At 55.4% G+C, this 18974-nt stretch overlaps 2 protein-coding genes across 3 annotated transcripts; both read left to right on the top strand.

Moving 5' to 3' along the window:
- Positions 1–5143: 5143 nt before the first annotated feature.
- Positions 5144–13730, top strand: ZNF853 (zinc finger protein 853). Of its 2 annotated transcripts, none has more exons than XM_030796461.1 (3): positions 5144–5724; positions 6721–6838; positions 10598–13730. In XM_030796461.1, the coding sequence occupies exons 1-3, from the start codon at positions 5713–5715 to the stop codon at positions 12415–12417; spliced, it is 1950 nt and encodes a 649-aa protein (XP_030652321.1). In that variant the 5' UTR covers positions 5144–5712; the 3' UTR covers positions 12418–13730. The 2 variants fall into 2 exon arrangements, with proteins under 2 accessions (XP_030652321.1, XP_030652322.1); XM_030796462.1 differs by having other exon boundaries at positions 6716–6838.
- LOC100602588 lies at positions 12541–13730 on the top strand. The gene has a single exon (XM_003277935.4). The coding sequence runs from the start codon at positions 12982–12984 to the stop codon at positions 13591–13593; it is 612 nt and encodes a 203-aa protein (XP_003277983.1). The 5' UTR covers positions 12541–12981; the 3' UTR covers positions 13594–13730.
- Positions 13731–18974: the final 5244 nt, after the last annotated feature.

The following is an 18974-nucleotide window of genomic DNA, read 5'->3' as shown; positions in this document are numbered from 1 at the left end:
TTCAAGTGATTCTCCTGCCTCAGCCTACCAAGTAGCTGGGACTATAGGCACCTGCCACCACGTCCAGCTAATTTTTGTATTTTCAGTAGAGACAGGGTTTCACTATGTTGGCCAGGATGGTCTCGATCTCTTGACCTTGTGATCCACCCGCCTCGGCCTCCCAAAGTGCTGGGATTACAGGCATGAGCCACCGTGCCCGGCTGAGTATTTTCATGCAACACACTTCCCTGTCCTGGAACGGTTGATGGCATTTATTGGGTGTTTGACCTGAAGAGCGACAACCGACATTTACACACTAGGCCACTGCCAATGCATGCTTTCCGTTTTTTAAAATTGTATTATTTTTATTTTCCTTTTTGTTGTATTCAGAGAATGCAAGCATTTCTAGGGAAGGACTCTTGAGAACGTGCTCCATTAAAATGAAGGGCAGCGTCATCGATGCTCACTGCAGCATTAATCTCGGTGTTTCTCCCTCGTCTGCTGCTCCTCCCCAGAACAGAATCCAAACCTTTTCCATCATCTCCAGGAGGAGACAAACTTCCTGCAGCCCCACAGCTGCTGTCCGGGAGCAGCTCTAAGTCTGTCTTATTCCAGTCCCTTTCAAGGCACCTGCTCCTGGCCCACCAGCTTTTCTTCTCAGGCGCAAAGGATCAAGAATCAAAATGGCACTGGACTTCTCTACTAGCAACTCTGGAAGCTAGAAGACAATGAAACTGTTTGTTAATTGCACCACGGCACTCCAGCCTAGGAGACAGAGTGAGACTGTCTCGGAAAAAAAAAAAAAAAAAATGTCTTTAACATTCTGAGGGGAAACAATTGCCAATCTATAATCTATAGTTGAGACAGGGCTGGGCGCAGTGGCTCACGCCTGTGATCCCAGCACTTTGGGAGGCCGAGGCAGGCGGATCATGGGGTCAGGAGTTCAAGACCAGCCTGGTCAATGTGGCAAAATCCCATTTCTACTAAAAATACAAAAATTAGCTGGATGTGGTGGCAGGCACCTGTAATCCCAGCTATTCAGGAGGGTGAGGCAGGAGAATCACTTGAACCTGGGAGGTGGAGGTTGCAGTGAGCTGAGATGGCACCACTGCACTCCAGCCTGGGCAACAGAGCAAGACTCTGTCTCCAAAAAAAAAAAAAAAAGCTGAGACAGGAAGATCACTTGAACCCAGGAGTTCAAGGCTGCAGTGAGCCATGATGGCACGACTGCACTCCAGCCTGGGTAACAGAGCAAGACCCTGACTCAAAAAATAAGAAAGAGACAGACATAGTGTGAGAACAGGGATTAGTATGAGGATAACAAAGGCAAATCCCGGAAGGATGGCGGTGGAGGGGGGGTCCCAGGTTGACAGTGGGCAGCAGCTCCGACAGCAGCCTGCCCAGTGTGGTCCCGCAGGGAGGAAGCCCCTGAAGAAATGCCCCCAGGAAACAAGTGAAGCAAAAACCTTCCTGACCAGATTGACTAGGTGGAAAGTTGAGCTGGGAGGTATTTATAGCTCCAAAGGAGGATGTGGGAAGGCTTACTAAAATATTCTAGCTGGGGCCGGGCATGCTGGCTTATGCCTGTAATCCCCGCACTTTGGGAGGCCGAGGCAGGTGGATCACTTGAGGTCAGGAGTTCGAGACCAGCCTGGCCAACATGGTGAAACGAGTGAAACTCCATCTAAAAAAAAAGAAAAAAAAAAAAAGAAAAAAAAAAAGAGATTCTAGCCCGGGCCGGGCATGCTGGTTTATGCCTGTAATCCAAGCACTTTGGGAGGCTGAGGCGGGTGGATGACTTGAGGTCAGGTGTTCGAGACCAGCCTGGCCAACATGGTGAAACCCCGTCTCTACTAAAAATACAAAAATTTGCCAGGCGTGGTGGCACACGCCTGTAGTTCCCAGCTACTCGGGAGGCTAAGGGAGGAAAGTCACTTGAGCCTGGGAGGCAGAGGTTGCAGTGAGCTGAGATTGCGCCACTGCACTCCAGCCTGGGTGACAGAGCAAGACTCCATCTCTAAATAAATAAATAAAATAGCTGGGTGCAGTGGCTCATGCCTGTTAATCCTAGCACTTTGGGAGGCTGAGGTAGGAGGATTGCTTGAGGCCAGGAGTTCAAGACAAGGCTGGGCAACATAGGGAGACCTCGTCTCAACAAAAAAATAAATCAGCCAGGTGTGGTGGTGCATCCCTGTAGTCCTAGCTACTTGGGAGGCTGAGGTGGGAGGATCACCTGAGCCTGGGAAGTTGAGGCTGCAGTGAGCTGTGATTGTGCCATTGCACTGTATCCTGGGCAATGGGAGTGAGACCCTGTCTCAAAAACAAACAACAAAAAGCTCAGTGGGAGGAACTGTGTGTGGACTGGGTGGGACCCCTCTCTGGTGGCACAGGTGAGCAACGAGCCTGGGGGAGGGAAGCAGAGCCTGCAAGGTGTCAGAGAAGGGGCCAAGAGGAAGGTGAACCAAGGTGTTTCTCCTTGGACAGCATGGCAGAAGTGTCCAGTGCTGCCCAGAGGCCAAACATGATGAGGGTTTAGTGATGTGGACGTTGCCAGTGACGTCACGGGGAGTTGTCTGGCTGCGGTGAGGCCAGGTCAGAGAGGAGAAGGAGGGATGGGCAGATGGGGATATGGCAAAGGAAGGTTGGCTGTCGAGGGCAGGAGAGAGAAGTGGGTAGCTCTTTTATATTTTACAGACAGAGTCTTTTTTTTTTTTTTTTTGAGACAGAGTCTCACACTGTCACCAGGCTGGAGTGTAGTGGCGAGTGGCGTGATCTCGGCTCACTGCAACCTCTGCCTCCTGGGTTCAAGTGATTTTCCTGCCTCAGCCTCGTGAGTAGCTGGGACTACAGGCATGCGCCACCACGCCCAACTATATATATATAGTGTGTGTGTGTGTGTGTGTGTGTGTGTGTGTGTGTGTGTGTGTATTTTTATTAGAGACAGGGTTTCAGCATGTTGGCCAGGATGGTCTCTATCGCTTGACCTCATGATCCGCCCACCTTAACCTCCCAAAATGCTAGGATTACAGGCATGAGCCACTGCGCCTGGCCAGCAGACAGCCTTGCTCTGTCGCCAAGGCTGGAGTGCAGTGGCATGATCATGCCTCACTGCAGCCTCCAAAGCCAGGGCTCACACGATTCTCCTGCCTTGGCCTCCCAAAGTGCTGGGATTACAAGCATAAGCCACTGCGCCTGGCCAGGGTAGCATGTTTTTAAGATGGGAGAGCCCTGAGGATGTGTAAATCCTGTCAGAAAGAAGCCAGCGGAGGGAGAGGATAAAGACCTGAGGAGGGAGGGGCTCCTCAGGGCATGAGGTCTTGCAGGAAGCTAGAAGAGGCAGGTCCACACCTGCTCTGATCTTAAACTCCTGCCCATATCCTCCTCACCCTATCTGCTTGTCCTTATCCTGCCTAGCAGGCTGCCATCTCCACTTCACAGATGCAAGGCAGTCATTTGCCTGCAGTCACCTGGCTGCAAAAGGTCCCATGACCCTAGATGACTCTGTCTCCAAAGCCAGGTTCTTGCTGCACTTTTTCTAGCCTGGGGCAGAAGCCACCAGAGTGCAGGCTTTTCAGGCAAGGGCCAGAGAGGAAGCCTCAAACTCCAGTGCCTGTGGGGGCCAGAGAGATTCCAAAAACAGGACAAGGTGGCCACCTGTGCCACAGCAGTGTGAGCCCAAGGACAGGAGGAAGGGAGGGGGCTGTGCACCCTGAGGGCTCTTGTCCCCCGCTAGGAGGGCATTCCTGCTGCACCCCAGGAGCACCTCCCAGATTCAAGCGATTCTCCTGCCTCAGCCTCTGGAGTAGCTAGGGTTACAGGCATGTGCCACCATGCTCAGCCAATTTTGTATCTTTAGTAGAGATGGGTTTTCTCCATGTTGGCCAGGCTGGTCTCCAACTCCCGACCTCAGGTGATCCGCCTACCTCGGCCTCCCAAAGTGCTGGGATTACAGGTGTGAGCCACCACACCAAGCACGTTTGCTTGTTTTTAGATGGAGACATGGTCTTGCTCTATCACCCAGGCTGGGGTGCAGTGGCGCGATCATAGTTCACTGCAGCCTCGACCTCCTCCAGGGCTCAAGTGATCCACCCACCTTGGCCTCCAAAGTAGTTGGGATTACAGGCTACTTTTTAGTAGCCCAACTAATTTTTTAAAAACCTCTTTTGTAGAGATGGGGTCTTGCTATGTTGACTAGGCTGGTGTCAAACTACCAGCCTCAAGTGATCCTCCCGAAGTGCTGGGTTTACAGGCGTGAAGTACCATGCCCTGCCCCCAGGTCTTTGGGTTTTTCTGAAGAATTTGAGCATCCCAATTTGAATTTGAATTCTCCAGGTTAGAGAGGTTTGTGCACCAAGAACAGGAAAGTTAGGTGGTGGAACATTAAGACGGGGTCAGGGAAGGCCTCCCTTGGAGAAGACCCCTGACCCAGGCAGGAATCCACTTGCCAAGTAGGGAAAGAGGAGAGGAGAGGGTGAGGGAGGTGGGAGGCCTGACCACCAGCCTTGTGGTCAGCGAAAGGCCGCAGGGGCGCTGGGAGGGAGGATTCCAGCTCTGCCAGTTCTCCACGGTGGCCTCATTTGATCGATGCGGGTCACAGTCCCTGATCGGGGGAGGGAGGCACACACTCCCTACTGGCCTGCCGTCCCCAGCCCAGGGGTCCAGGAGGAGGGCTCCACGGTGCGGACCCGGGTGGCCTCTCCAGGGCCTGCTCGGGCCGGGCCCGGATGGCGCCTACTCCCTCTCCGAGTGCCATTGAATTAAGTGCTAATTAGCCACAATTTGCACCCCGGCAGGGGCGCCCCGAGGCCACGCCTGCCCTGCAGGGGGTGGCAGGGATCGGGCTGGGTACCCCCCACCCAGACACCCAGGCAGTGACAGTCGCCAACCCGTGGCGCGAGGACACGCGCAGCAGGGATGCGGCACAGCGCGCTCTGCGCTCGGCACCGGCCAGCCCGGGACGCCCCAGGGGCCGCCGCATCGTGTCCCCCGGGCCGGGTGAGTGGCCGGGCCGGGAAGGGTTAAGCCCACCGAGCTGCGGATGCCTAGAGCGGCGGCGGCGGTGGCGGCGGCGGCGGGGGCCGGGGCGCGGGGGCGCGGCGGGCGGGCAGGGGCGGGGGACAGGATGCGGATGCCGGGGGGGACTTCCTGTGCCGGCCCCCGCGCCCCCGCCCCCGGCCCGGCCAGCGGCCCGCACGGACGCACTCCCGGGCGGGCGGGCGAGCCCAGGGGGACCCGGCCCTGCCGCGGCGCCCGCCCCGCCCCCGCCCCGGCCCCCGCGCGGCCCGGCCCAGGCCGCCCGCAGGCTCCGGGCACCTGTAGCCCCCGAGGCCCCGCGTCGTCTGGCCGCCGCCGACCCCAGGCGGGGCCACCCCGTGGTGCCGACCCCGGGCGCCGGCCTGGATCCCGCTGCCCGCGATGGTCCCGGGGGGCCGGCCCTGAGCCCCGCGCGGGATTCGGGGCGCTGCCTCCCGCCCCGGCCCTCGCCGGAGAGTCTCCACCAACTTCTGCTCGGCCGCTCCTCTCGGCCCCTTCCCTTGGCCCAGGGCGACCTCGGCAGCCCAGACGGCGTGGACCCTCCGGAGTGCCCAGAAAGCCCCCAGGGTGGCCCTGCGCCTCCCGGTTCTTTCTGGATGGAGGCGCCTCCGGAAGGAGCCGGCTGCACGCCGTGGCCTTCACCTCGCAGCCTCTGCTGACCACACCTCCCTAGCGCAGAGGCTGCCCCGGGCGCAGGAAATGCTCCACCAGGTGAGGCCCAGGGGGTCGTTGGCGCTGGGCAACCGGGGACGCGTCGCTTGAGAGAGTTTGGACTGGATGGCACGAGTCGGCCTGTTTAGGGGAGAGGGGCCAGCTCTGCACGGGCCAGGGTGGACTCTCAGGAGCGCCTGAGCACAGGGCCAGGCCGTGGGTGACAGTGCTCTGGACACCTGCCTTGCCCAGGAGCTGGGGTGGCAGCTGACACACGTGGCCTGCTGGTGGCCTTCTCAGAGCAGGCCGGGAAGGCAATAGAATGGAAGGGCGCCAGGCGCAGTGGCTCACTCTTATAATCCCAACACTTTAGGAGGCCGAGGCAGGAGGATCGCCTGAGGCCAGGAGTTCGAGACCAGCCTTGGGCAACATCGTCTACAATATAAAAAAATATAAAAATTAGCTGGGGGTGATGGCACGCACCTGTAGCCCCAGCTACTCGGGAGGCGGAGGCAGAAGAATCCCTTGAACCGGGGAGATGGAGGTTGCAGTGAGTCCAGATCGCACCACTGCACTCCAGCCTGGGCGACAGAGTGAGAATCCGTATCAAGGAAAAAAAAAAACATATTAAAAAAAAAAGGAGGCAGGGAGGATGTTGATGGACAGTCTCTCTTTGGCCCCAGAGCTCCCCGCCCTGAATGTCCCTTTGGTGACTCTAGCTTTCCTCCCTTGTGAAGGGCTGATACCCACAGTTGTGTCTCAGTGGGGCTACCCCACTCTCCATCCCCCTGTGAAAAGTCAGGAGAGGCAGCCCTGCCTCTGTGCAGGTGACAGCCTCTGGTGCTGTCTGCCACCTCCCCAGCCCTGAGCCTCCAGGCCGCCGGCACCCTCCGTTCCCCACTGTGGTCTGGACAGTCTTGTAGTTGCAGCAGGTGTGGAGCTGACTGCTCTGGGTGGCCCGAGGCAGAGGTGTAGGGCCTTTGGGGGCCTGTGGCACCTGGCGGGGGGCTCAAAGCACTCCAGCCCGTCTAAACCGCTTCCTTCCTTTCAGCACAGCCGACTCCCGGGAATTGGGGTCTGACCGTCAGGATGGAAGTGGGGTCAGCCACCGAGACCTTCGTGCTGGAACTTCGATGTCTTGAGGATGGGGGCCCAGGGCCTGACACCCTCTCAGGTGAGGGCCTCGGGGGATCCCTTGACAGAGCCCCATGCCTTCCTGCTGTGGCAGAAGGAGGCTCAAGGGTGGCGGGCAGCCCGCACAGACTCACACCAGCCAACCTCAGCTGCACTGAGTAACACCACCAGCTCTGCCTTGAGATTTCCTAAGGTGGCTGTGTCAGGCAGGCTGAGGCCAGACTGATGAGGGGCTCCCTGCTCCCCAAATGGGTGCTGACTGGACTTACACTCACACGTGCTGCTGGCTGGAACTCATTGCTGTGTTTCCTGGCAGCCAGAGGGCCTCCACCATCCTCCCACCTCGCCCCAGCTCCTGAGTCAATCTCCACTCAATTTCCCGGATCCGATTCAGGTACTGATAGGCTCTCTTCCTCTGCCCCTCCTGTCCCAGATGTTGGCTCCATGGCTGCTTCTCCCCTGTGGCCTCCTAACCTTTTCCACTTTACCTTGACCTCTGCTTGCATCTGTTTTTCTCTACCTGATGCCCAGGGGCAGATGTGGTACTGCAGAACCTTCCAAGACCTCTTCCTCTGGGACCCACTCTGGGCAAACCTTTTCTGGTAGCCACACTCATGAGAGCCAGTTTCCATTCTGTGCTTTAAGGGTGCTGAGTGAGGGCCTGGGGCAGGGCGGGACAGAGCTTGAAAAGGACCAAGGGAATTGGAGGGGTGGGATGGGGATGTGTGGAGTCAAGAAGGACCCTTCTGACCGGGCATGGTGGCTCATTCCTGTAATCCCAGCACTTTGGGAGGCCGAGGCGGACAGATCACTTGAGGCCAGGAGTTTGAGACCAGCCTGGCCAACATGGTGAAACACCGTCTCTACTACAAATACAAAAATTAGCTGGGTGTGGTGGGCACCTGTACCCAGGAGGCAGAGGTTGCAGTGAGCCAGGATCATGCCACTGCACTCCAGCCTTGGTGTCAGAGTGAGAGTCTGTCTCAAAGAAAAGAAGAAGAAGAAGAAAGGAAGACCCTTCTGACTTGTAAATTTGGCTGACAAAACTTTGGGAAGGTATACACGTTAGACAACATTGAACTAGATGTTCACTAAAATGCCTTTGTTCAAAATGCTGAGGTCAGGCACAATGGTTCACACCTGTAATCCCAGCACCTTGGGAGACCGAGGCAGGTGGATCGCTTGAGCTCAGGAGTTGGAGACCAGCCTGTGAAACATGGCAAAACCCCATCTCTACAAAAAGTTTAAAAAATTAGCTAGGCATGGTGGTGTGTACCTGTAGTCCCAGCCACTTGGGAGGCTGAGATGGGAGGATCGCTTGAGCTTGAGAGGTTGAGGCTACAGTGAGCTGAGATTGCGCCACTACACTCCAGCCTGGGTGACAAGAGTGAGATCCTGTCTAAAACAAACAAACACACAAACAAAAACTGAAATTGCTGCCCCAGGGAGTCAGAGTGGCCTGTGGTCAAGACTGTGCCAGAAAAGAGGAGACTCACACAGAGGCACAATCTGTCTCATTCCTCCCAGAAGGGGTAGGAGAAAGGAGTGTCCATGAGACATTGAACTTGCTGGGGGGACAGTTTTCACCCTGTCTTCTCCTACCATGTGCTTCCCCCCAGCCGATGTAAGTGTCTATGAAAAGCACACTCACGGATCTATTAGCCTAACCAAAGGTTATTAGGAATATTTTACTAGAGGAAATTATATGCACACAGATCTCCCTTGGTGGATTTTTTTGTTTTTTTTTTTTTGAGACAGAGTCTCGCTCTGTTGCCCAGGCTGGATTGCGGTGGCTAAATCTTGACTTGCTGCAATCTCCACCTCCTGGGTTCAAGCAGTTCTCCTGCCACAGCCTCCCGATTAGCTGGGACTATAGGTGCATGCCACCATGCCCAGCTAATTTTTGTATTTTTAGTAGAGACAGGGTTTCACCATGTCCCTTTTTTTTTTTTTTTTTTTTTTTTTGATAAGGAGTCTTGCTCTGTCGCTGGGCTGGAGTGCGGTGGTGTGATCTCAGCTCACTGCAACCTCTGCCTTTCAGGTTCAAGCGATTCCTCAGCCTCAGCCTCCCGAGTAGCTGGGACTACAGGTGCACACCACCACGCCTGGCTAATTTTTTGTATTTTAGTAGGGATGGCTTTCGTCATGTTGGCCAGGATGGTCTCGATCTCCTGACCTTGTGATCCATCCGCCTCGGCCTCCCAAAGTGCTGGGATTATAGGTGTGAGCCACTGCGCCCGGCCATCCCTTGATTTTATTAAATCAATATATTCCTGGAAAAGTGGCCAGAAAGCAAACTTTTATAAATCAAAGCATTGTCTTCCATTACAAAATGGAAAACATATGATGTTATAGGGAGAAGAGATGTTGAAATCAGATTTGGGAACGGAGAAAGCCTCCTCAAGTCACACGTAGAAAGAAGGATTGGGATTTTCCAGTAGCACAATAGTAATACTCAAAACGAGAATCTCATGGTGTACAAGGTGTGGAAAGAGAAGCGTAGTAACGGAGTGGTGCTGTTTTTGTAGGGCCTCCCAGGTTTATGCCTCCCAAAGTGTTGGGATTACAGGCATGAGCCACCGCGCCCAGCCAAGTTAGTCCTTTGTATTCCTGAATGACGATCTCAAACAGTCCCAGTCTCCTTGGTATTTTTTTGTCACTTTGCAAACCAATCCTAACCTTCAGAGAGAGGGAATTTTCAAGCACCTACCAGGTTCCAGGTACTATGCCAGGGCTCTCCTTGCTGTACTGTTTAAGCAGATGGTGTGGGTATCACTGATCTATTTTATAGACAGGACTGTGAGCCTGCAGGAGGTTGTACACCTGCCGACTGGTAGAGTTAGGTTCTGAACTGAGGACTTCCCGCCTGAAACCTAGTGGTCTCTCTGACACTTTGGTGATTTTTGGAAACTATTTGTGGTAACAGCTCCAGGCAGCTTTATATAAATTCTTTATTATTTACAGAGAAGGAGAATTTCATTTATTTAAGGTGTGGCTGTAACTGAGGTCGGAGTTCATCATGGAGTTGATGGCTTGGCCGTTGGGAGAGCCGGTTCCGTGGTTTCTACTGGAGGGTGATTAAGCACAACAGATTTCTCAGGATGGTCAGGGAGCCCCCAGCACCCCTGCTAGTGCCAGTGCCAAGATCAGAGCATGGAGCCTGTGTAAAGGGAAGCTCCAAGGAGGGATCAGGGAGCTGGGGTCCAGAGGGAGGTCACCAGCATTCCCTTGGCCACCTACCTTCCTTCCTTCCCTTCTTCCCTTCCTTCTCTCTCTTTCTCTCTCTGTCTCTCTCTCTCTCTCTTTTGAGATGGACTCTCCCTCTGTCGCCCAGGCTGGAGCACAGTGGTATGATCTCAGCTCACTGCATCCTCCACCTCCTGAGTTCAAGTGATTCTCCTGCCTCAGCCTCCTGAGTAGCTGGGACTACAGGCACCCGACACCACACCCGGCTAATTTTTTGTATTTTTAGTAGAGACGGGCTTTCGCCATGTTGCCCAGGCTGGTTTCGAACTCCTGAGCTCAGGCAATCCGCCCACCTCAGCCTCTCAAAGTGCTGGGATTACAGGCGTGAGCCACGGTGCCCGGCCACCTGGGCACATTTCCAAGCCACCCCCGGCCCCTGCAGTATTTCAGTTTCTGCTGGGCTGCTATTGTTACTTGATCCAGCACTTTTGGGCTCCTGCTAAGAGCATGTTAGTGTATCTTTGAGGGCAGGGTAAGGGGCAAGTCCTGGGGTTTGGACCAGAGAGCTTCCTGTAGATCTTTCTCCCTTGGCTTCCTGCCATTTCTTCCACAGGTGGCAGCGGTGGGAGCGAGAGTCAGGAGGAGGAAGAGCCTCAGGAGGGGAGCAGCAGTCCACAGCGGCCAGCAGTCTCGGCCCCAGTGGGGGCCAGTGAAATCACTGAGGAAACCCGGCCGGGACAACGGGAGTTGCAACTGCAGCAGTTAGAACAGCAGCCCGAGCTGCAGCAACAGCCGCAGCCACACCTAGAACTGCAACAGCAGCCGCAGCAAGATGGGCAACAACAGCTATCTCAACTACAACAGGAAAAACACCAATCCATGCACCATCAGGAACTGAAACCAGAACTGCAGCTAATGCACCAGCAGCAACAGTTACAGCCACAGCAAGTGCAAGAGCAACAGCTGTTGCAGCAGCAGCAGGAGCAGTTACAGCCGCAGCAAGCACAAGAGCAACAGGTGTTGCAGCAGCAGGAACAGCTACAGCAGCAAGTGCAAGAGCAACAGCTGTTACAGCAACAGCAGGAACAGTTACAACAGCAGCAGCTGCTACAACAGCAGGAACAATTACAGCAGCAACAGTTTCAACAGCAGCAGGAACAGTTACAGCAGCAGCAGCTACTGTTGCTGCAGCAGCAGGAACAGTTACAGCAGCAACTGTTGCAGCAGCAGCAGGCACAGTTACAACAGCAGCTGCTGGAACAGCAGCAGGCACAGTTACAGCAGCAGTTACTACTGCAGCAGCAGGAACAGTTACAGCAGCAGCAGCAACAGCAGCTGTTGCAACAGCAGCAGGAACAATTGCAACAGCAACAACTGCAGCCTCCTCCCCTGGAGCCCGAGGAGGAGGAAGAGGTGGAGCTGGAGCTCATGCCGGTGGACCTGGGGTCAGAGCAGGAGCTGGAGCAGCAGCGGCAGGAGTTGGAGCGGCAGCAGGAGCTGGAACGGCAGCAGGAGCAGCGGCAGCTGCAGCTCAAACTGCAGGAGGAGCTGCAGCAGCTGGAGCAACAGCTGGAGCAGCAGCAGCAGCTGGAGCAGCAGGAGGTGCAGCTGGAGCTGACCCCGGTGGAGCTAGGCGCCCAGCAGCAGGAGGTGCAGCTGGAGCTGACCCCAGTGCAGCCGGAGCTGCAGCTGGAACTGGTGCCAGCTGCAGGGGGCGGCGGAGCAGCGGTCCCCGGGGCTCCGGCCGCGGTCGTGGTGGCTCCCCCGGGCTACGTGGTGGTGCAGGAGCTCATGGTGCTGCCCGCTGTGGCAGCACCGGCCGTGGTGGCCATCCCGGGCCCGGCAGGCAGCGCAGCGTTGACCCCTGCACGGCAGCGGCGGCGACGGCGCGCCCGGGACCGACCGACCATCTGCGGGGAGTGCGGCAAGGGCTTCAGCCGCAGCACGGACCTGGTGCGCCACCAGGCCACGCACACGGGTGAGCGGCCACACCGCTGCGGCGAGTGCGGCAAGGGCTTCTCGCAGCACTCGAATCTGGTGACGCACCAACGCATCCACACGGGCGAGAAACCCTACGCCTGCTCCTACTGCGCCAAGCGCTTCAGCGAGAGCTCGGCGCTCGTGCAGCACCAGCGCACGCACACCGGGGAGCGACCCTACGCCTGCGGGGACTGTGGCAAGCGCTTCAGCGTCTCCTCCAACCTGCTGCGCCACCGGCGCACGCACTCGGGCGAGCGGCCCTACGTGTGCGAGGACTGCGGCGAGCGCTTCCGACACAAGGTGCAGATACGCCGCCACGAGCGCCAGCTGCATGGCGCGGGCCGCTCCAGGGGCCTCGGCCTGCTGCGCGCCTCGCGGCCCGCGGCCCTCGGTGGCCCAGCCCGCGCGGAGCAGGCCGCTACGGCCACTGCGCCCGCAGACAAGGCACTGTGAGGGCCGTGATCGGGGCTGCCTGGCTGGGAGGGGACCCCCCACCCGCCTCCACCTGAAAAGCTCCTTGACCCGGGTTCATGGGCGCTGGAGGCATCCTGGAATATCCCTGGAGTAAAAGGCTTCCACCATCATCATCATCATCTCCCGGATTCCCTGAGAAAATACCAGGTTCACAGATTCACCGCTAGAAAAAACCATCCGCCAAAAGAGAAGTGGGCTGGGGCTGAAACAGCACACGGGACACGTTTGTCTGCCCTTTGAGGGGTCTGCCAAAAATTTTCCCTCCGGGCAAACTGGACTTACTACGAACGCGGAAAAACTCCCAGTGGCGAGATGATTAATGACACTGGCCGAGGACTGGACACCCACCAGGGAATCAGACGTGGTAAGACACACATGGAAAAGCTTCGATCCTGGTGAAAATGATCCCAAGGAGAAATTTGGGGAGGAAGCAAACTTGTTTGCACTATGTAGAAACTGACTAAGGCATCGAATCGTCCTCAGAGGCATTTGCCTTGAAAATACTTTCCAAGATGAAAATTTATCAGGGTAGGTATAATTCTGATGAAAACGCCTGTGTTCATCAACACAGGGTCAGAGCGCTCACGGGGTCAATGTGCAAATCCAAGCCAGGAAGTCCTGCTCCGGGTGGAAGGTAAAACCTTCCCTTCAGGGAACCAGGGGCTCCGGCGGGCATTGGAGGCAGGTTCTTGGCCTCTGCTGCCATGTCCCCCAGTCCCCCCAGCCCGCATTAATGTCCTCTGGAATAAGAGCCTGTGGCTGAAGCAGAGGGCCTTCTGGGAGAGCTCTCCAAGGTATGGAAGGAGGGTCCCCCAGAAGGAGCTCCAGGGTAGCCCCACTGTGGCCCCCCTGGGCTCCACCAGCTTCGTGCTTCTCAGATGCTACCCAGGGGCCGGCACAGGGAGACCGGGGCAGATTTCTCCTGCACCAGGCTATGGAGGTTTGGAGGGCTGCCTGAGCAGACCCTGTGCCATGGCTGGGGCTGGGGAAAGAATATCTGAGACAAGGTTTGGGAGCAGTGCTCTTTACTACGTTTACCAAATCGTCTGGGGCAGGGGCTGTGAGCCGCAGCAGTTGCTGGTGCCTTGTGGGAAGGTGGGGCAGGGAGGAGGCTGCCCGCCACCTCTGCCCCCAGTCACTTCCTGCTTGACCTGACTCTTCACATGTGGCTGCTTAATTCCTGCCCCCTCCCCCCAGCTGCTTCTCCTTTACTAACACACCTGCTACATTTTACACATGTGTTGGTAAGTGAGAAACAGAAATGAAAAATAAATTAAAATGCAGAAATACAATGTCCTTGTCTTGGTGTTTTCACCTCTGGATTTTGTGTCTTCCATAGGGCTTCCTTTCTTTTCTTTCTTTCTTTTTTCCTTCCCTTCCCTTCCTTTCCCCTGTCCCCCTTTTTCCCTTTCTTTCCTCTTTCCCCTTCCCTTCCTTTACTTTCTTCTTTCTCTTTCTTTTCTTTCTTTCTTTTTTAATGTTGCCTGGGCTGGTCTCAAACTCCCAGGCTCAAGCAATCCTTCCACCTCAGCCTCCCAAACTGCAGGGAGTACAGGTGTGAGCCACTGTGCCTGGCCAAAGATTCATTCCTTTCTTTCTTTTTTTGAGAGAGGGTCTTGCTCTATTGCCCAGGCTAGAGTGCAGTGGTTTGATCACTGCAGCCTCAAACTCCCGGGCTCGAGCAATTCTCCTACCTCAGCCTCCTGAGTAGCCTGAGTAGCTGGGACTACAGATGCATGCCACAGTGTCTGGCTAATTTTTTTTTTTTTTTTTTTTTTTTTGAGATGGAGTCTCACACTGTTGCCCAGGCTGGAGTGCAGTAGCATGATCTCTGCTCACTGCAACCTCCGCCTCCCGGGTTCAAGCGATTCTCCTGCCTCAGCCTCCTGAGTAGCTGAGATTACAGGCGCCCGCTACCACATCTGGCTAATTTTTTGTATTTTTAGTAGAGATGAGGTTTCACCATGTTGGCCAGGCTGGTCTTGAACTCCTGACCTTGTGATCCACCCGCCTCGGCCTCCCAAAGTCCTGGGATTACAGGTGTGAGCCCCTGCACCTGGCCATGTCTGGCTAAGTTTTAATTTTGTTTTTAGAGAGGGGGTCTCACTGTGTCGCCCAGGCTGTTGGGGTTCATTTCAAGGAAAATGTTCCTGGTTGCTCTTGAGCAAGGAGCTTACTGTTCAGGCCCATTACCCAATCCTCCTCACCCAGACCAGCCTTCCAGCCTAAGGCCCTTGGCTGGGTAATGGACTTACTTAGTGAGAACCTCATGGGAGGGTCAGGGACCAGAGGGTGGATGCTTGAGAAGGCCAGCTTTGGGACCTAGTAAGGACAACCTTTGTATCAATTCAGCCCAACTTGGCAGTGGCTCACACCTATAATCCCAGCACTTTGGGAGTCTGAGGTGGGGGGATCACTAGAGGTCAGGAGTTTGAGACCAGCCTGGGCAACATAACAAGACCCCATCTCTACTAAAAATAATACCACTGCACTCCAGTCTGGGAAACAGCGAGACCCTTTCCCCCTCCACCCCCCAAAAATTCAGGCCAGCTGCAGCCTGGAGTGATGGTGCTGAGTTCGCCCTGCTGCACAGCCACTTGGAGGAGCATCGTGAGGCCTGGAGTCTCCTCCCAGCCCTGAGAGTCTTGATTCATTAATTCATTCATTCATTCATTCATTCAGAGACACTAGTCTCTCTGTGTTGACCAGGCTGGAGTGCAATGGCACGTTCTTGGCTCACTGCAACCTCTGCCTCCTGGGTTAAAGTGATTCTCGTGCCTCAGCCTCCCAAGTAGCTGGGATTACAGGCATGCACCATCATGCCCAGCTAATTTTTGTATTATTTTTAGTAGAGACGGCTTTTGCCATGTTGGCCAGGCTGGTGTCGAACTCCTGACCTCAAGTAATCCGTCAGCCTCCCAAAGTGCTGGGATTACAGGCGTGAGCCACTGCACCCAGCCTTGCTGGATGGAGCCCCTTGATGCACCTGAGAATTACCTTCCCCAGGATGGCCCTGAACGCATTAAGACAGGCATGGGAGGAGAGTGCAGCCTGAGCTCTTCTGTTTTTGTTCAGGGCAGCTCCGAGGTGTGACTCACACTCGAGTTTGCCTGTGGGATCCAATCAAAGCATCCCTTGCATATGTATATATAAACAGGGTCTTTCTCTGTTGCCCAGGCCTAGAGTACAATGGCATGATCACGGCTCACTGCACCCTCGATCTCCTGGGCTCTAGCAATCCTCCTGCCTCAGCCTCCTGAGTAGCTGGGACTACAGGTGTGCCACCACACCTGGCTAATTTTTTTTTTTTTTTTTTGAGATGGAGTCTCGCTCTGTCGCCCAGGCTGGAGTGCAGTGGCACAATCTCGGCTCACTGCAACCTCCGCCTCAGAGGTTCGTGATTCTCTTGCCTCAGCCTCCTGAGTAGCTGGGATTACAGGCAGGCGCCACTGCACCCAGCCAATTTTTGTATTTTTAGTAGAGATGGGGTTTTCACCATGTTGCCCAGGCTGGCCTTGAACTCCTGACCTCAGGTGATCCACCCGCCTTGGCCTCCCAAAGTGCTGGGGTTACAGGCGTGAGCCACCATGCCCAGCCACACCTGGCTAATTTTTAAAATTTTTTTGTAGACATGGGGGTCTCACTATGTTGCCCAGGTTGGTCTTGAACTCCTGGAATCAAGCAGTCCTCCTGCCTCGGCCTCCCAAAGCACTGGGATTAAAGGCGTGAACCACCATGCCCGGCCTCACAGGATTTTGCTGGGGGCTGCATCTCTCCTTGGTTTCCTCTCCTTCCTTGACCTGCTTCTTTTACTCCAGCACCCTCTGGGAGCATGGCCTTAATGCGTCACTCACTCAGAAATCCGTGTGTGGAAGTCTGCTGCCCAGCAGCCTGCCCTGAGACCCATGGTGTAGTTCTGGAAACTGGAGTCTGGGCTGGGGCCACTCCCCCATCAGGTGGCAATAGGGACCTGTTTGTTGGGGGTGAGTGCTGGTTACCTTTGGCTGCCTTTTTTTTTTTTTTTTTTTTTTCAAGACAGGGTCTCAGTCTGTTGCCCAGGCTGGAGTGCAGCTATAATCATAGTTCACTGCAGCCTCCAACTCCCGGGCTCGAGGGATCCTCCCATGTCAGCCTCCCAAGCAGCTCAGACTACAGACACACACCACCATGCCTGGCTTATTTTTATTACTTTTTGTAGAGACGGGGTCTCGTCATGTTGTCCAGGCTGATCTCAAACTCCTGGGCTCAAGCAATTCTCCCACCTCAGCCTCCCAAAGTGCTCAGATTACAGGTGCTGGGATTACACAGACTAGGAACTGCCCCTGGGCTGATGCCCCTTTTTGACATGGTGGGTGGGGTTCGAGATACAATAAGTTCTGCCAATCACCTGCCTCCCCAGGGGGGACCTGGTGGGCTGGAAACATGAGGAACATCAGACAAAGGAACCCAGTCCCACTTCATCAAAAACTCAAAACAAGCCAGTGCAGTGGCTCATGCCTGTAATCCCAACACTCTGAGAGGGTGAGGTGGGAGGATCACTTGAGGTCAGGAGTTGGAGACCAGCCTGGCCAACATGGCAAAACCCCATCTCTACTAAAAATACAAAAATTAGCTGAGTGTGGTGGCGGGCACCTGTAATCCCAGCTACTCGGGAGGCTGAGGCAGGAGAATTGCTTGAACCCGGGAGGCAGAGATTGCAGTGAGCCGAGATCGCGCCACTGCACTCCAGCCTGGATGACAGAGCAAGACTCCATCTCAAAAACAAACAGAGACAATAGGGAAAAGAGACCTCAGTATAGAACTGGGTTCAATTCTGGCCGGGCGCGGTGGCTTACGCCTGTAATCCCAGCACTTTATGAGGCCGAGGTAGGCAGATCACGAGGTCAGGAGATCGAGACCATCCTGGCCAACATGGTGAAACTCCGTCTCTACTAAAATACAAAAATAATTAGCCACGCGTGGTGGTGCATGCGTGTAGTCCCAGCTGCTTGGGAGGCTGAGGCAGGGGAATTGCTTGAACCCCAGAGGCAGAGGTTGTAGTGAGCCGAGATCGCACCACTGCACCCCTGCCTGGCGACAGGCAAGACTCCGTCTCAAAACAAATGAAACAAAACCCTGAAAACAGAGAATGCCCCCCACACCTCCCCCATGAAGGGCTCCTGGCCTTCTGCAAACAGGAGGCGGCCTAGGGAAAGAGGGAGGATGAGCGGGCCTATGTCAGCGGCTGGTCCACCTGCCACCCTGCTGCTTATGTGAGCAGGAGGAAAGAGGAGAGGTGATTGGCAGCCTGCCCCAGGGACATGGCCTGCCTGGGCCTGTGCACCCCGAGACAGCAGGAACCAGCAAGAACAAGAAAAACAGATACCCACGTGGACGTTGCTGCTCGGCCCAGCCAGCCACTGGCCTGTTAGTGGGCAGCTTTCCCTCCCTGGAGGGCACTGGAGGTGGCTAACAGAGGTGGGCGGGAGCACCAGAAAGGCAGCCCCTCACTTTCGCCTCAGCCTGAGCTCCTGCACTGTGCCGCTGGCTATCATGGCAGCCAGGGCCTTCAGCTCATGGCATCAGGCCTGGAGTAGGGCAAGGCCCCCCTACAAGTGCCAACCATGAGGTGCAGTGTGCGAGTCACAGACCAGGAATCGAGGGATGACAGAAAGAGGAGTTCCCTGGCCTGCATGGGGACAGGTGGTATTTCAGCCCAGCCTGAAAGGTGGCCAGAGAGGGGTGTGCAGTGGTGGTAGGGGACATGTCTTGAGCAAGAGCCTGAGGTGGGAGCTGGGGGCAAATCCAGGAGCCTGAGTGGTCCTGTGGCTGGAACTTCTTGCCCCCATGGGGAGTCCATGGTGGCTATGAAAGGCGTCAGGCGATGGGGAAGGTTATGACTTGCCAAGGTGGATGGGGGTGTGGCATGTGGTCCCGATGGACAGCAGGAAGCCATCCAAAGGCTGTTTGAGGGAACCAGGTGAGAGATGACAAGACTTCAAGGTGACAGAGTTAAGCTCTGGTAACTGGAATTTTTTCTTTTTTTTCTTCTTTTTTTTTGAGACAGGGTCTTACTCTGTCGCCCAGGCTGGAATGCAGTGGTGCAATCATAGCTCACTGTAGCCTTGAACTTGGGCTCAAGCTCAAGTGATCTTCCTGTCTCTGCCTCCTGAGTAGCTGGGACTACAGGTGTGCACCACCATGCCCAGCTAATTTATTTTTATTTTTAAATTTATTTTATTTATTTGGTTTTTTTTTGAGACAGTTTCGCTCTTGTTGCCCAGGCTGGAGTGCAATGGCGCAATCTCAGCTCACTGCAACCTCCGCCTCCCGGGTTCAAGCGACTCTCCTGCCTCAGCCTCCCGAGTAGCTGGGATTAAAGGCGCCCACCACCACACCCAGCTCATTTTGCATTTTTAGTAGAGATGGGGTTTCTCCATGTTGGTCAGGCTGGTCTTGAACTCCCAACCTCCGGTGATCCACCCACCTCAGCCTCCCAAAGTACTGGGATTACAGGCGTGAGCCACTGAGCCCGACCTCTAATTTTTTTTTTTTTT

Source organism: Nomascus leucogenys, chromosome 17 (assembly GCF_006542625.1).
Source record: "Nomascus leucogenys isolate Asia chromosome 17, Asia_NLE_v1, whole genome shotgun sequence".
Lineage (NCBI taxonomy): Eukaryota > Metazoa > Chordata > Mammalia > Primates > Hylobatidae > Nomascus > Nomascus leucogenys.
This window is presented reverse-complemented; position numbering and strand designations above follow the sequence as displayed.

Bases quoted from the DNA above. Each gene is read 5' to 3' on its own strand.
- ZNF853 (XM_030796461.1), top strand. The intron at 6,839-10,597 runs GTGAGGGCCTCG...TTTCTTCCACAG, and splicing joins AGGGCCTGACACCCTCTCAG to GTGGCAGCGGTGGGAGCGAG.
- LOC100602588 (XM_003277935.4), top strand. From the start codon at position 12,982: ATGAAAACGCCTGTGTTCATCAACACAGGGTCAGAGCGCTCACGGGGT.